This window comes from Festucalex cinctus, chromosome 10 (genome assembly GCF_051991245.1).
Source record: "Festucalex cinctus isolate MCC-2025b chromosome 10, RoL_Fcin_1.0, whole genome shotgun sequence".
NCBI classification, from domain to species: Eukaryota; Metazoa; Chordata; class Actinopteri; order Syngnathiformes; family Syngnathidae; genus Festucalex; species Festucalex cinctus.
The window spans coordinates 15669337-15686962 of record NC_135420.1 but is presented as its reverse complement, the minus strand read 5'-3'; the positions used below and the strand labels follow the sequence as shown (position 1 = coordinate 15686962).

Sequence of the window (17626 nt, the reverse complement as noted above, 5' to 3'; positions counted from 1 at the left end):
AAAACAATGGGGAAAAGAGCTTGTTGCAACATGGCTCTGGTTGATCTCATACTCTGCTGCCATCCGCTGGCTGTTTTTTTTTGTAATAACTACCATTGCTTTAAGCGACCTCTTCAGGTCAGAGGCTGCATCAAAGCTTTCCGTATGCTATAGCATAAAAATAAATAAATAAATAAATAAATAAATAAAGTATAAAAAGGTTTTTTAGGACCATTGCAAATTTTAAAATAGAATGTTTTCATAAGTTTTGGGGAGCAAATGAGTTAAATGGATTTAATAACCCATGAAAGCATGAAGAAATGTTTTTGCATTCGGTGTAACCTTGAGAGTCTATTCAAGCATGCATGTGCTTGTCTCTCCTGATTTCTTCTGTTTATATATGTTTATGTGGAAAAAAAAGTGTACCATTTGCTGCTGGACCAGCCTCTACCCATGGCTCCACCTCTGCTGCTGTCGCTGCCGCTCCTTCTTCCTCCTCTTCCTCCGTCTCTTCGCCCCCCAACGCAGGTCTCTGCTCGGTTTAGTTATGCTAAACCCCAACCCTCATCTTCCGGCACTGTCCCTTGATCACTGCCTTCTGCTTGTCACTGCTAGAATATACGCTGGGGCCCACCGGCCCCTCAGCACCACCAGTCGAACATGGTTTCCTCTCCTTCCTCTCTCTTGTATTGAAACGATGCTTTATTTGGAATTTCAGGTTTGTTTTAAAATCAATTGCAAAATGCGCGTGGCACAATATCTGAAGGGAAGGACAGGAAGGCATATTGAGACGTGTTTGGAGTCTGTCGATCCCGCAACCTTTCGGCCTGGCTTGCTGTGTCACCCTGCTGCCACATGCTAAAACGGAGCTTTTCACTCAATGCTTCTTTGACTGAGTGCATTTTATATAAAAGCCTCACTTTGCACCACATCAATAGTATTAATAAAGAGTGTTTGTGTCACTGGGCTGACCTCCAACTAGTTCTGCCATTCACTTGCCAGGTACATTTCGCCTGAGTTCTTTTATGGATGCCATGTCCGTATATAGATTATATTTACTATATGTTGTTTGACATGCCTTGATTGTCTGTCACATATTGGTATGAGACTATTTTTATAAGACTTGGGGGGGACATGCATAATCACGGATTGAATTTTAGGCAGTTGGATTGTTGCCTGTGTATTCTGTTCAGATGTTAAAAACAAACAAAAAAAAGTCCTCTAATTTGCAGCTTGATAGCTTTCTTTCTTATTTAAATATTTTGGTAGTAGTTTTTTGTTTTTTTTTTGGTCCATTTGTAAAGTTAGAGGTTATTGATGTTTCACCAAACTCACCAGCCATGTCTTTAAAGACCTTGCTTCATTCCTTAGGGAACAATCATGCTAGAACTGAAGAGTGCTTTCCCACCAAGAGGGAAGTATAGAATTGTCCAAATGTCTTACTAATATTAAGAATTAAGATTAAGGAGGAATTGAAGCTAGATTAACATGTTTGAAATGATAGCGTTTGTTTTTTGTTTTTGCTCCCAATAAGCTAGTATGTGTGTCATGGCAGCACAAAGAAAAAAAAAAACATGGCATATCATATTGTAATCAAGCCTCTCAAGTGTGGATAAAAATCTGCCAATGAGACAACAAAATGAAATGACTGCATTTATCCTGTCAAAAGCCAACAATGACACAGCATACCGTCAATACATCCCTTTCAATAACTAAAATATTGCCAAAATTCGGATTTTGAAAGGCACGTAAACACACACATGCGAAAATAACGTGTTACAGTTACCCCATTTCTTTTTTCCCAATATTGTAATTAGAATTTTCAAACTTTCCAATAACACACCAAAACAGAACAGAACGTGTACAAAGTAAAGATAATAATGAGTAAATAAACAAATCCCTCTCTCCACATACAAGTTATACAAGTAAAATGATGATTAATAATCAATTTCTAACCAGAATATTTGGTCATGTTCAAAGGATGTACTTTGAACGGAACTTTGGTTTGTATTCTACGCATGCTCTATTCGCAAGGAATCTTGATCTTGTGGTGGCCACCTTATGTCGCCACTCGCTAAGCTTAACTTGACTACATTGACTTCTCTGCGGTGTTTTCACATTATTTCCTGTCTACGGTGAATATGCAACAGTATGCTATATAAATACACATAATTATATACGTGTGTATATATGTCAGTGCGTCTGACATGGAACACACCAGAAATACACAAGCAGAGGTAAACGAACATGGCAAAATGCAGACTTGACATAAATAGAATGTCTTTTATTGACCATAGAATGTTAAAAGTGGAAATGACATCTATTTGCGTTATGACATTGGTGATTTAGATCGTGATATGTATACGGGAGTAACTCTGTCCGGTCACGCGTATAAACAGATTATCCTCAATGTGTCAGAAACCGGAAGTTTGACCTCAACCCAAATATTGACTGCATGTAAACGTAGTCTTTGTCAGAAGTACTTCAGTCAGTGCTTAGTCTGTATTTTTTTATTTTTTTTATTTTTTTGAGGCTTTGCGTCATCAAGCACTCGTCCAAAAGCGGGCGTCCAACAATGCAATGAATAGAGCCTAAGGGATCTCTCCTGATTGGTTAATCAATTGATTACTCTTACAACTCACACACCAACACTTGAAGGGAAGAACTCTTTACAGACCCCACTCTCAAACTACTTCACATTAAAATCCGAGACTTGGGAAATATGTCGAACATCTACAAGATCATCTCTGGTGTCCACATACACACGCACAGACACATACACACCAAGGAACATTGAATCCATGCAAATGTTGGCACGCAGCCATGTGATTCTGTTGCCCATTGTTGACCACACCTGCCTCCTCATTCAAGCATCCTTCACTACGGAGTACACTGACCAGGTGTGTCAACAGGCTTGTGAGCCTCCGAAAAAGTCCTTCAGCCTGTGTGGGCAGATAAGAGGAACTGGACAAATGGATCCACTAATGACTTCCTTGTTAAGCCAAAATTATACGTTTGTTTTACCATGATGACAAAAGTTTCAAATTCTGTGAACCTTCATCTGTCTGAGAAGTAATTAGGGTTAATTGGGGTGTCGAGTCAAATACGGGCCGCAGATAACCTTCAAGCCGCTTTGTACCACTTGGTCCATGATTGCGTCAGCTATCATAGCAGCGCCTCCTTTATCCTTCATGACGGTAAATCCATTTGTTGGGCCTCCTAATTCAGCCTGGCACTTGCGTGGAGTGGCATGGAAGGCCTGTCAGTTCTTACTGTTCAAATGTGAATGTAAGAAATGGAGCTGGAGAGGAGATTTCTGTCTCAGCTGATAGATGAAACCAGAAGTGCGTGAGCAAGCTTCCCCCCCGGCTTTCGAGACAGCAGAGCGTTGTTACCAAAAATCTTCTTGGTGATCAAAGTGAGGACGGACCTGGAAGATGACGAATGAGGCTCCAATTAAATGTACCCAGCAGTGACAGAGGGCTGCATGGATGTCAGATATGCATGACTACCACGACTGTGATTCTTTCTATGGGCAGAATAAGCTCAAAGTGAATAGGAGAGGAGACAAGGAACGTTCAACACACACTTGCCCCAATGGGTATTCAATATTTGACTTCTTTTGTTTAAACTTATTTATTTGACTGAGGCACATGCCTGCTTCAGATTTCAATGGAATTAGTCATTCCAGCAACAGTGACCAGTAGGCTTTACGCAATCAGCGAGTTTACTCGATCAACTTCCGACCTCAAGCGCAAAGGCTTTTTGCTCCCATGCCATGCGACAAGGCTAAAAATAGATTCGTTCTGGGCTCACATATATACTACGATAACACAGAACGACTCAAGAGTGAACCTGGACTATATGTCATATTTCCCGGATCCGATCAATGACACCATTGATCAATCACGCAAATTATGACATTGCCGTTGATCACTGATTTTGCAAAGAATACTCAATATCGGCCAGTTTTGATCCAGTTGATCAGATTGGTGTCAAGTCTGATGAGCAGGCAGTTCATGGATATGATAAAATCCCAAATCACAAAACATTTTTTTTTTGTTTCATAAGAACGGGACTGAGCTGTTCATGGAGTCCGATCAGATGTGCTGAAGGGATACCTACGGCCCACTTGAAGCCATTTCAAGGACACTCGACGGACTAAGTGAAGTTAATTTGAATCCATCCTAACTCTCTTGCGGCTGCGTTGAACGCCCTCAGCGACACACTTTCTTTTTTTTTCCTGGTCGACATTAGAAGACGCTGCCCGGCTAATTTGTCTGAAAGCTATTTTCCAAAGAAAGAGAGCTGTCAGAGAAAATTGTGCTCTCTCTGCACCAGCTTAAAAGAAGATCATTCTTCACCGGACGATCCTTTGATTAGACTGACACTTCGAAACTTGTCTACCGGGACTATTTCTATTAGCCATGTATTTGTTTAACTACATGAGATTTTAGGTTCATTGGTTGTGGATGATGCAGATATGTCACAGATATCAAGTGCGATATCAAATGTGAGGCATTCTTCCAAATGATCAGTCTGGAAGAATTCCACCTCGCCACTGTCTCATGTTGTCTGACTACCCTGACATTTTGAATAACCTTCAGCGAACCATAGCCGGGGATTTAATCATCTCATCTGACATTGCTTTGACAACCATATCTGACTCATTTCCAGTAACTGAGGAGGATGGCGGGAAGGTTCAGGCCCTCCTGACTCTTATCTCAACCTGACGCTGGTCTCATTCTCAGGTACTGGAACGCTGTTAGCAGGAGCTGCCTCACTGCTCTGTCTCGGTGGAAGGTGTCATAGAAAAGTCTTAGAAAGGTACTGACGTCGGTGCCGCGGAATGATAGGTGAGGATTCTCCGTTCATATGTAGAAAATCAAGCGTGCAAGTTAAAATTACCCTCTCAGTATAAATTCAAAAGCACGTAAAAGCAATAGTGTGGTAGAAGATTGAAAGTATCGTAATGATGCTAGGTTGGATGTCAGTGCTGAGCATCCTGACCTCGAAAATCGCGACTCCTCGTTTCTCTAATCCTCTCATTATGTTCATCCTCCATCCCTCCGTCTGTCCAGGTATCTCCTGCCAGTGACCTCCCAGTTCATCATGAAGTGGCCTTTGTCCAGCTTTGGCCGCATCTCCTCAGCCGCGCCGCGCTCTCGCAGCCTTTTAGCCGCCAGGATGGGACACTTCTGAGGTCACTGAGGCAATGCCGCTTTTGGAGACCTTCGCCTTTTTGGCCTCACGACTCCTGCGACTTTCTGCCAGCCAAACGTCCAGTATGGCTCTTAACTTTTAACAGCTCCGGACACCTGATGGAGAATCCACCGTGGCCAATTTCCCTAAGTCAGACTGACAAAAGCCAGGGGATTTGAAATGGAAGTTTGCCTTCACCCCCAAAAACAGAAGACAGTGGACTTCCCTCCGCTCACATTGTAATTGCTCGCCGCCCAGCTAAAACTCATGGTACTGTCAAAGAAAAGAATAACAAATATCTACCAATGCAAGGATGTTATTTATTTATCTATTTATTTTGTCAGATGTTCCATGAATGGAGTTATGGAATGGTAATCACAAAGCTTATTTTTGATGGTTGTTTTAAATGTTTTCTTTCTGTATTGTCAAGAAATGCAACTTATTTTATAACTACTGTCAGAGTATTTATGTTTCTAATAATTTATGACCTAGTTTACACAAGTGACCCCTCCATTCAACAGAAACGTTTTACAGCTTACAGGTGGGATATTAAGTGCAGACTTTTTAAACAATTTTTGGAATGTAAGTATATTGCCGCGTAGAGATCACGACGAGCCAAACATCTTGCAGCATTCTTACTTCCCTGAATATGCACTTTGCGCAAAACATTGTTTATGGGTGCAAATCACAGAAGTGTTTGCATGCCTGTTTTTGTTTTTTTTTGCCTGTGAGACAGAGGAGCTACATTGGGACTATACTTGAAGTTATGTTTGGTTGTTCGGACACTTCCCTTTAAAGTGAGTACAGATGAAGATGATCATGGTTGTGCAAATTTCTATCACATCCAGATTGTTTGAGTACAGCACAAAGAATGATAGCTGATAGCATGGATGTGCCAGTAAAACGCTCATATACTTCATTTGTGTTAAGGTTAACATTTCATGAAGTACCACGACTTGTGAAGGGCAGTGAAGTAGGGTAAAAAAAAAAAAAAAAAAAGCGTGTTGTTCAGGAGAGGAGTGGTGCTATATGTTAAGTAGTTTAGTGGCTCTGTACACAAACCCATCAGTTTTTACAAAAAGACTAATTTGGTGTGCCAAAAATGTAGAGGAGAGAAGTTTTCTCAGAAGGCTAAAAAAAAAAATCAACCTAGCATTATACATCAATTCACAATGCCAAATTATTATTTTTTTGTTGAATTCTTCATATGCATTATTTTAAAGATGTTTTCAATGGAGGAATGGGATTTTTAATGGTACAGAGCAATAAAGGGTTTTAACAAAACAATTGCCTCAATGTATTTTCATCTCCTGAAGAAAAAAAAAAAAAGTTCTGAGTTTTATCAAGAAAGGGAAACGGTAATATTTTACATTTGTCTATCTATGTATGTATGTATGAATTTTAATATTTGACAAAACATGCTGAACAAAACAGTATCCATATTTTCATGACATTAAAAATATACACAATTTATTTTTAATATTATACTATAGACATATTTTACATTATTCTCCATTTTCCCTTGAAACATTCTGACAATTTAATTATTTTATCTCTCTCAAGTAGTTAAATAGCTCTATGCTATGCAATGCAATTCCACACCTCTGCAAACTATCCAAGACTTAAACATCAAGTCAAACCCATCCTACATTATCCTTAAAAATAAATATCTCACAGATGGTTTTATTTCGAAAAAAAGGTACCAGAAATGATGAAAGGATGCTGGCGTGCTTTGCGACCTGTAAAAATAGAAATTGTCACACAATAACAAGACCGCAGTTGTTTGCTAGCTCGAGCTTTTTAATAGCCACTCGGCAGAGCAAAAACATACCCATCCAGCCAAAGCATCTCCGTTAACAACATAACAACAACAACATGACTCAGATCCTTCCCGACGTAAAGATCATACTTCCTTGACACCAATTACCAGTTCCCTATCAGATAGGGGCAAATGATGCACACTTATGTATGAATTTGTATTAACACAGACCTGCATGGTAGTCAAGCATCCATTTCCTTCTGACCTACCCCCCTTTCCACTTCCTGTCAGCAGAAGAGGTGCAGGCCGTGACCTTGAGGTTCTCCAGCCTCCACCTTGGCCTCGACCCGCGCAGAGCAGAGACTGACAGTCTGGCTCTATGAGCCTGGCATGCTGTCCAAAAAATATGTCCCCCAGCAACGGGGCTGCGCTGTTCATTTCTGACCTTTCCACTTCTCACTCTCCCTAGCCACAAACCAGCACCGCTTTATCCACATATTTTTTAGACCAACAAGCTCGCCACTGAGTATTTTTTCAACCAAGGCTCACATGACCCACTTTTAGGGGCTGAAGCGGACCACTCCGGCTTGGGAGCTGTGTGAGAGGTGAATGGTTGAGATAAGATAAGGGAGCAGGCACACTGACTCCTCTTCCTACCAAGTCACAGATGGTCAGACTCCCAAAATTGTCTCTCTCTTTTAGGCGAGGGTGGAGGTCTGCAGATGAAGGGGAAAGAGTACTGTGATTTGTTCTGTAATTATAAAGTGAAGGGTCTCCACCAGGATTCTAGGATCAGTAGTTTTGAGGTATTGACGTGTTCGATTGAGGGGGATTCGGTTGGCACACGGATGCCCAAAATAGGAGTTTCGATGATAATTTACATTTACTAGTCACTATAGAGCATGTTGGCTTTAGTATCGCATTATTAACATGCCAGAAGTGTGTTATTCTCTTTCCACGTGGTTTGGACAGGTACTGTCTGACCATCTGCAACGTATCCTAGCTAGAAAGCTAACTCCTACTTCAAAAAAATAAAAAATACACAGTAACTACAGTTCAATGCAGAGGAAGCTGGGCTTGGTAATGAAAATGTTTTGCTAAGAACAAACAAAAATGTTTGCTCAATTAATTTATGTCTCATTTATAGAATTTGTTTAGCTTTTTCAACTGTTCTGAATCATAATGGCACTCATCTCCCCAACCAGAATGCAACCATCCCATTCGTCTACTTCTCTGAACGCTGTTGTACTTGGATCAGAAAGTAGCCTGCTAATTATGCCTATAGACAATTTTTAAACATTAGTTCTCTTTTCACAATTAGGTTCATAATAAAAACACTTGCATAGCATATATGCTAAAGTTCTGACCAATATAGTTTCTTGCCTTTAAGCTAACATATGAGCTAACATATAAAAACTGCATGGCTGTGCGGCTGTGCCTGAATAGTTACCCGCATTCAGTATATAGTTGTGCAATATATGGTAGCCTATATAATAGTTCTCTCTGAGGATTCAGACAGCCAGCTAACTACTTGCTCCTCATCGCACAGTCACATGACCAGCGGTACGGTGTCATGACGCAGTGGCGTATTAGAATCTGACTATCTATTGTGAATAAAAAATATTTTCAAACTGTGTTTTTTTTCCCTTTTGTTTTACATATTTTCAATTACAATTAATGAATTGTAACTATTTTAATTATTTAAATTAAATGATAATTTTGTGCACTGTTGTTCGCTTGGCTGTTTTGTTTTCCTGCTCACAAGACATTGTGGTCTATATTAACCTGTTAAGTGACCATCGATGGTCACGACTTTTCAAAGTGCATTGTGGATCAGTTTAAGTGCCCTCCTTTTCTTTTTTTTCTTTTTTTTCTTTTTTACAATTTGAGGCATAATGAGATGATTTGCCCTGCCCCACAATGAATGGAATCTTGGATTTTTCCACAGAAAAAGAAACAGGCCTGTTTGCTGACATATGGACTGTCACATTTCATGTCATGGTTCATTGTGGTGAAGTGCATACAAAAACCCAGGTGGCCCCAAATGCAGGGAAGCAGGCAAGGAAGCCAGGAGTTCAAAGTAATCACAAAGGTACTCCGCAAAAACAAAAAGCAAACAATGGCACTGGGTAGCAGGGTAAAATAAATTTAAACTTACAAAAGATCAAAAACCAGGGTCCAAAGTGATCATAAAAAATGGGGGGGACCCACCACCACAAATGAAAGGCAAGACACACGAAATAAGGCTATAAACCGCAATTGATTCAAAGAAAATGAAAAGTTGTTTATACTGTCAAGAACATGTAGCGACAAAGACAAATTTTTATTTGACTTTTTTTTTAGTTGAACTCAGTCTTGGCAGATATGTTCGCTCCACTGAGTGCTATTCTAGTTAGTATTTTTTAAGGCTTCACATAACCTGCTGCTTGGCTGCGCTGACATTTGTGCGCCTTATGCACATTCACCAAGGGACACGTTTAGTGACACCCGCTGCAGTACAATTATATGTGTTGCCTGTTTTACAGCATCTTTGCTCTCAGCGGGCGTCCCGCTTGGTACTGACACATAAACCAACACATAAACACTTGCACGCTGAGGAGCCACAAGACTCTCCCAGTCAGGAGCTCAGGTTATTTACCAAGAACACTTTGCCACCATGTACATTCAAGCAACGACCCTTGCAAATGTATGCAAGGATTTATGTAAAATATTCAACTGAATGCTGTTTTTGTTTGGATGTTAATATTCAATTTAAATATTTATAAGATAGGACCATAATTACTGAATGGTTGTTTAATACAACCATGTGTGGACAAATGTAAACAAAACAAACGATGCAATCGTCTGGCTGGCAATGCATATATTATTTTTATTTATTTGTGTATAATCATTTTTTATGCTAAGAGATACAATATTTATGTATATTAAAGTTAATACAGTATACGCTCCAATAGATTTTTGTGAAATTAAAAGAATAAAGTTACACTAGTATACTATTACTTTATCATCAGAAATGTTCCCCTTCATAGTAGGACTTTATCATCTATTTATTTACAACATGTAAATTCACCATTTAAGTACGTCAGCCAGCACATCTTACATTCATAACATACACATTTTCTTCCAGCTTAAATCAGACAGTACAGATACTTGTATCTTAAATCATCATTCCTCTTTAGATTTTTAATTTTTTTTGGAAATGTCATTAACCCAGTCTGAGCCTCCTTATTAAATAAATAAATAAATGAATAAACAAATAAATAAAATCAAGTTTTGCTTTGCAGAAACATGCAAAAACACGCAGTAATGACTAGGGATATAACGTTATCCAAACATCACGATATGATAAATATCAAGATATGAACCTCACGATACGATAACTACCACGATACTGCGGGTAGATTGGCGATAAAAAGCTCACGATACTGTGTAAAAACTCACAATATTGCCTCGCTCCCAAAATTAATTAATTAATATTAGATTCTTATTTTTTAAAGCTTGTATTAGGGGTGAAAAAAGTACAATATTGTTTTTTGTACATAACAGTAGTGATGGAGAAATAGGTTGGCCATGTCATTGTTACGAGATCCTATTTGTGAGTATCATTCTCTATGTAGTTAACAATATTATGTTCGGCTGAACAGAGATGTTGAAAAATATTTGCTGGTATGACTGATTTGTATGAGATAACCGGCACAGTGGCCAAAATATTCCTAATTAAAATTAAGCTGCACTAATAAACTAACCACCAGAGGTTGCTAGAACTGCACAAAAGAAATACAACCTCAACTTTATAAAAGATGAGCTGCTTTTAATATCGTGATATGACAATGACAATATTGTGGCAATTTTAATATCACGATATTGCTGTTATTGTTACATCCCAAGTAATGATGTCATTGAATAGAATGTAAATGTAAAGAATGAAACCATTGTTTTGTGTTTAGTTTTTGACAGTAAAGTGAAACTGGGAATGGCAATAAACAGCTTATATCTTAATTTTTTTCTACACATGTCAAAGCAAAATATCAGCTGGATCATACCTTAACAAAAAGTCAGGTCCTTAGTACCTCAAAGCACAATACCATCCTTTGCAGTACGTTAAATTTCACCCTGAAATGTGATTAAAGCAATCACTCATTCTAGATTAAATTATTGTTAAATTATATTAACCTAAGTTCTAGATGTTGTAATTACACACACCTACATTTAAAGCAGTGACCTTCCACATAAAACTCACTTGACTAACGTTGATGGTGTTTTTGACCCCCCCGCCTACAAGGATCAAACTTAACTGCATCACTTTCAAACGATGACCTTGGTCTTGACACCCAAAGACTTGGCAACAACCGCGGGGGGTTGCCGGCGAGCACAGCTCTGCATATGGTTGTCATTCACTGTGTGCGTGCGTGTGCGAGAGGGCAGACAAATAGTAAAGGTATTAATGTGAGGGAGCGTCCGACGGGAAGTCACTTTCGCTTCCATCTGCCCTCCTAACAAGTTGGGGTGTGAGATGGGGGAGCTTTGCCTGCACTAGCAGGATTATCACATGTGATAGGAGACAACCTGACTGACCATCCCTTCACCCTGTGATCATTGCTCTCAGCAGCCAGTGAGAGTGGGGTGGGGGGGGGGGGGGGGACTCACAATGAGAATAAATGAGGTGTGTGGAACATGTTGAGTGTGTGTACCTGCTTCCTTTCTTCTGCACAGTGAGGCGATGGCACACAAAAGAGGGTCTGGAGACTCTTCTTCCATTTGGTGCTGAGAGCCCCACGGGATGCATTGAGCCTTGCAGGCTGGGATATTATCAATACAGTACAAGCCTTCCGGGCAGCCTAGGAGAGAGGAGAAGGCAATGACTCATTCTACTTGTTATATAGAGCTGAGCATCAGTAAGGATGGGGGCCCAAAAATGCAGGGCACCCCACTCCGCTATATAACAGGACAATTCTGAAATAGATTTTTACTTTATACGGGAAAATGCAACAACAGATTGCTGTGGTTATTTTTTTTCACTGGTTAGGTCACAAACAGCTGCCAGACAGAGTTCAAAGGACTCAAAGTATTAACTGCCTCACAGAAATGGTATACTGTTTGTCTGGATGTGAATCACAGCCACTGGTCTGGAGCTCACTCAATTCCACTTTATTTGTAGAGCGCTTTAAAAACAACCAGTGTTGTACATAAAGTAAAAAATCAAACATATCGAAACAAAGACAAGAAGCAAATACAATGACAACAGCAAGGGCTTTAAAAGTGAACCCTGTGGAACGCCATATGAGAGTGGGGTAAAGTGAGACTGATAGCAACCAAGTCTTTACTAGTAGGATTTAAATTGTTTAGAGCACTGCCATCAATGCCCACCTGGTGCTGCAAACGAGCCAATACTGTGCTCCACTGTATGAAAAACTGCAGTCAGGTCCAATAGGATAAGAATCAAAGTTAAGAATGAAATGTATTCAAATACATAATTTGCTGTGAAATCACTGATCTGTATTTTCTTTTCACACCTCCACTCCAGCAGGGTGAGTTATTACTTTCCTCAAACTCATAATGGAACAAAATTATTGAACTCGTTCTACAACAACAAAATGGAAGATGAGATCATGAAAAAAAAAACATATCCAATCAGATTGAGCTGTAGATGTAAGACCAAAAATAAATAAATAAATATATGCACAGAAATCATACTGTCAAGCTGCAGGCAGGATTCTTGCTACATCTATGAAACAACTAAAAGCAACAGACTGCTCACTTGTGTGGATTTTGATATCATGGCATTGCCATATGATCACTGCACTTAGTACGTGCCGAGATGTCATCCCTGCAATCCTTAGAACTATCCAATGATGAGGTCAATTGGACCGAACTTTGGAACCCTCCTGCGTTTGTTTCTTAATGTTCATGAGTCACTGTGGCCCATTCTAAAGTTTAATCATGTTTTTAATATTAAAAAAAAAAGAAAATTAAAAAATAAAGGTCAGTGGACAAAGCTGAACCTAAGTACCCCATCATCTTTTCCAAATTGACACAACGTAACAGGAGGGGTAAGACCTTGCTTTGGTTTTGAACCTACCACTGTAGTGCAACAGAGGATGGTAACTATTAAATATACTGTAGGGGTCAAACTCTGGTCCTCAAGGGTGCACTACTGCATGTTTTAGATGTTTCCCTTCTCCAACACACCTGATTCAAATGATCAGCTCATCAACAACCTCTGCAGGAGCCTGATAACGATCCTGATCATTTCAATCAGGCGTGTTGGAGAAGGGAAACATCTAAAACAAGGCATTGGGCACCAATGTTTTTAAACTGTGATTTAAATTGTCTATACACCAGGATTACAGTAGTGTCTGATTTTTTTTTAAAGTATTTTTTATTACCGTTAGTTTTTGTTTTGTTTAGAGACTTTTTCCTTTTATTTTTATTTAAAAAAAAACAAAAAAAAACTGTTTTAATTTTGAGAGCGGTTTGTTAGGTTTTATTTCGTTTTATTAGTTTAAATTAACCAAGTGAATTAAACTGTAATTCAGTAATGACTGTTCGACGTTTGTTCTTCTGTACAACCGTATTGTAATAATGGGATAAAAACATTTATAATAAACCCTGAAAGCTCATGTATGAAATTACTTGACAAAGATTAAATTGAAGGACATTTTTGCTAGAATTTATAGGTACTTTTATAAAAATAAATAAATAAATAAAAATAACATAAATAACATAATTCAGCAGGCTGTAGTAAATGATCTGCATGGCCATTTGAAGCTATTATGAACCATGTTCAGTCCAATTCTCATTTATTCCACTTGCTGTGCTGCTGCCGTACCAAGTTGTCGGGCGTCTAACTAACTCATCCCCAATTTTCACTTAAACGCTGATGAATCCCAGGGAAGTGACCTGTGGCCGAACTGGTCTGCGCTCTTACACAGAGAAGGTTAAAGACACTCCGAAGAAAAAAAAAAAAAAAAAAACACAGCTCCGTCTCTGGAGCCAGTCATCACGACGCTATGACCTCATTCCTCATCAAAAACCGAGAGGAATTTAAACACCATGACCCTGTGAACCCCTCCAAGCTGCAAGCAATCCCTTCTTTTCCTCCCTGACTCCAATGTGGCTATCTGACTGTCTTTGTTATGGCGGCCGGGCTCCATTTTGCCCCAACCATTACCCAGCAACAATACGCCAGACACAGGTCAGCAGTGTTGATGACCTTTCTGCTTTGGATGTTCAGGCTTGGTCAAGACTCCAGAAGGCAAAAACATATCATAAAATGGCTTCCGCTTTAGGAGGTTTAAATAGACATGTCCGCAGTCAGTCGATGATATATTTGTCGTCAATGTCGTTGTTAACTGATGTCATCCTTGTGACATGTCTCCAAGTCAGACTGAATTAATTTCATGAAAGGCTACAAGATTTTCTGTGCGTCGCATGTTTTTTTGGGGGGAGAAAATGTGCTCGCCTATGTTTGCTGGGTGCATTGTGTATCTAAGCAAATCGCTGTTTGTGTTTCATCGGCAGTGTGGTAATGCATGAAAACACTTTAGTAAATATAGCTGTTATCTTGCTGCCATTATGTCTGAGGAAGCCAGTTGTTTGGAGGCTGACATTTCAAAGATGCGCCGAAAGGAAGATGAGCCACTCAAGGTCCCTCCAAGTTCCCTTCAGCAACAGTTCAGCTCAACTTGCAGCTGTTGCAAACACTTTTCAAGTTGAGGTGATAAATCAAAGTAGATCACGACATGCCAATGAATGACTTAAAAAAACAAACTTTTTCTTTCAATACTAAGGCCGCCGTTAATTACTCTCGGTACTCAACGGGAGCAAATTGTTTTCAAGTACTTGCAGCTTTTCAGGCCGCTGAACGAGCGGGCTCCTCCGTAATTAGGCGAGCATTCTCGCAGCCTTTGAGACGAGAAATAATTGGCCTCTCAAACTGGGGTGTATTTGCATCTCGATCCATGCACAGCCTCATCCTTGAACCCGATGCCAATGGCTACCAGCACGCTAGCGCTTATAGCACGCTGATGGCGGAATAAAAGAGAGCAAAACCTGAGCAAAATCTTTAAGCCGCCGCCTCATAATGGCTTTACAGACAGATCTTGACATTTACTGTAAAGTCAATGCTGATTTGGAGAGTTTCCATCCGAGCTGAATAGTTACAGCTTACATCTTCAATGTCTCACAACACCTAGCTTTTAAACACCATTCTCACATTAATCTTCACTGCTGACTTGATCTATTCTAGCTATGCGCCACAAAGTAAGGTATACCTGTACGAGGTAACCTTATAGAGAGATATTTATTTATTTATGTGCCAATATGTGTGCCTCACACATTTCTAGTTGTTGACACTTTAACTCAAGAACTATTAAACCAAAAATATTATAAAAAAACAAAAAACAAAGTTGTAATTGTGGGAATGCTGAAGCAATCCCACATATGTTATTGTGATTTTTTATTCTCCACACTTTTTTTTTTGCCACGTAACAACTCCCACATAATGCTTCCAATTTACATTGTTCAAATTTCAACTAGCTTCAAAAATTCACGCCTCCCGGGGTATATATATTAGTGTTGTTCCGATACCGATACTGGTATCGGCAGAGGTGCCGATACTGCATTAAAACAGTGGTATCAGTATCGGTGAGTACTCACAAGTAACATGTCGATACCATTAATTACAACACTAATATAGGATTTTGGATGCTGCATCTTGTGTCTTGCTCGTGCACGACATTCACTGATATGTGACATGGTCACTGCATGCCGATCTAAGATATCTTATTGGTCATTGAATGCTCTGAACCAATGGCAGGACAGCTTTTTTTATGTTGAGGGAAAAAAACAAACACTTTAGGTATCAGTATGGTACCGGTATCGGCCGATACTGTAAAGCTGGGTTTCGGAAACCGGTATTGGGGGCCAAAAAACGGTATCAGAACAACACTAGTATATATCGTATGATTCCACATTACTTACAGTATTTGCACAATTTAAAATGTAATATCAACTTTTGCCCATTCATTTTCAATGGGACAGACATTGAACTTCACTTTCAGTATCACTTTCATACATATAACTTATCATTACCAGGTGTCTGATACTGCTCGGTGGCACAGGTTCTAATTTCATAATTTATCTCTCAATTTTCTTCATAAGCATTCCACATGCATCTTAAATCAAATCTTAGCATTCAGCTTTCAGCATTCCCACGCAATTTCTCCAGAAATTGCACGTAGTCTAGTTTTAATATAGAAACTGGATTGGATATACAATACCAATACTCAACAATATATTGAGTAGTTGCCAATAGTTATACCAAGTACCGATACTACTAGTACATCAAATTCCTCCCAAAAAAACAATGAGAGATAATTTTAAAGAAAAAATGATGATCCCAAGATAAAATCTTCCCTTAAAAACTGAATGAAATTGATGGCAATTTTCTATTCTAATTTCTACTTCCTGATCATAAAACGACCACCAGAGGGCGGTCAATTCTGTTTGTCGGGCACCATCACGAGTGTAATTGTAGAGTATATTGAATAAGTCTGGTATCAGTGCTTGCCAATACCTACTTTTGATCCACTAAAATTCCAAGAATAAACAATTACGGATAATTTTAAGGAAAAATCTTTTTATCCAATATAGGTTTTTTCCTTAAAATTTCCTAAAACACTAACAGCGATTTTCAATTCTTCTCATTTCTAATTTCCAGGACTGTATAAAAACAAACAAACAAACAAACAAATAAGTTTGAAATCAGCAGTCATGTAAATTAGGAACCACAAACAAAGAATGCTGTTCACCAATGTACATAAAGAAAGGGATATGGACATTAATATGCTGTTAATATTTGTTTTAAAAAAGTGGGAAATAAACAGTCACATTTTCATACACATTTTGACACCTATGGTTCAGTGATATTTCGACACAACCTACTGTCTTATTTGATACAACTTATCTCACTGGATTGTGAAGGTGTACCTAATGTAGTGGTCGATATGTAACCAGGCGGTGCCGGCTTCTCATTTGGCTTTTCAACACTTTTTATTGCCCCAAAATGCCTCCAATGTGTTATGTGAACAAATCCAAACAATATGTTTGAATTCTGTGTTGCAGAGCAGCTAAAGCCTGGAGTGATTCTCAACTAGGTGCTGGGAAAAAAAAAAAAAAAGCAGGTCCACCTTGCCAAACGTTAGCTGCTGCTATGGCAACGTTCACGCTGCATCCACTTCCCTCAAGGTGACAGGATTATGATTTTGACGCCGGTTGGAAGACGTCTGCCAGGTGTCATTTTGTGCAGCAGTGTGTTGGTTGACACTGTCAGTCAAGCTAAGAAACACACACTGTGGGAGGGACGGACAGAAATAGGCGGTTTGAAACACTGCACTTGTCAGAGCGAATCATTTTTTGTTTTTTTTGTTTCCATCACTTTGGCATGACAAATGGTTCTAATGCTGCCTGGGAGCCTGAGACGCGAGGCCTCTTCTCTCACTTTATGCAAAAATAAATCTCTTGTTAAAGCAACTTTGTTACTTAAACGGGATGCTATTAAAACTATTTACCTCGTTTCTATGAAACTTTGGAGGGGAGCCAGAAATGAAACCTTGCATTTTGATGTGGATATGGTTGTACAGATTTATGCAACTCCATTTTCTTGGATGATTAGAGATTCTTTTA

At 39.2% G+C, this 17626-nt stretch overlaps 2 protein-coding genes across 10 annotated transcripts in view; one reads left to right on the top strand and one right to left on the bottom strand.

The window, feature by feature from the left end:
* The window catches only part of ttll7 (tubulin tyrosine ligase-like family, member 7), a 78066-nt gene extending 71620 nt beyond the window's left edge, over positions 1–6446 (top strand). For 2 of the 5 annotated variants that reach the window (XM_077535430.1, XM_077535429.1), the window contains exons 21-23: positions 401–507; positions 4731–4835; positions 5061–6446. In XM_077535430.1, the coding sequence (XP_077391556.1) occupies positions 401–507; positions 4731–4813 (190 nt within the window). In that variant the 3' untranslated portion in view covers positions 4814–4835; positions 5061–6446. The remainder of the gene's footprint in view (positions 1–400; positions 508–4730; positions 4836–5060) is intronic. The other 3 variants (XM_077535434.1, XM_077535431.1, XM_077535432.1) reach the window with 3 other exon arrangements.
* Positions 1–17626, bottom strand: part of prkacba (protein kinase, cAMP-dependent, catalytic, beta a) — a 294170-nt gene that overhangs the window by 85149 nt on the left and 191395 nt on the right. For all 5 annotated transcript variants that reach the window (XM_077535439.1, XM_077535437.1, XM_077535438.1 and 2 more), the window contains one exon: positions 11632–11778. In XM_077535439.1, coding sequence (XP_077391565.1) covers positions 11632–11698 — 67 coding nt within the window. In that variant the 5' untranslated portion in view covers positions 11699–11778. The remainder of the gene's footprint in view (positions 1–11631; positions 11779–17626) is intronic.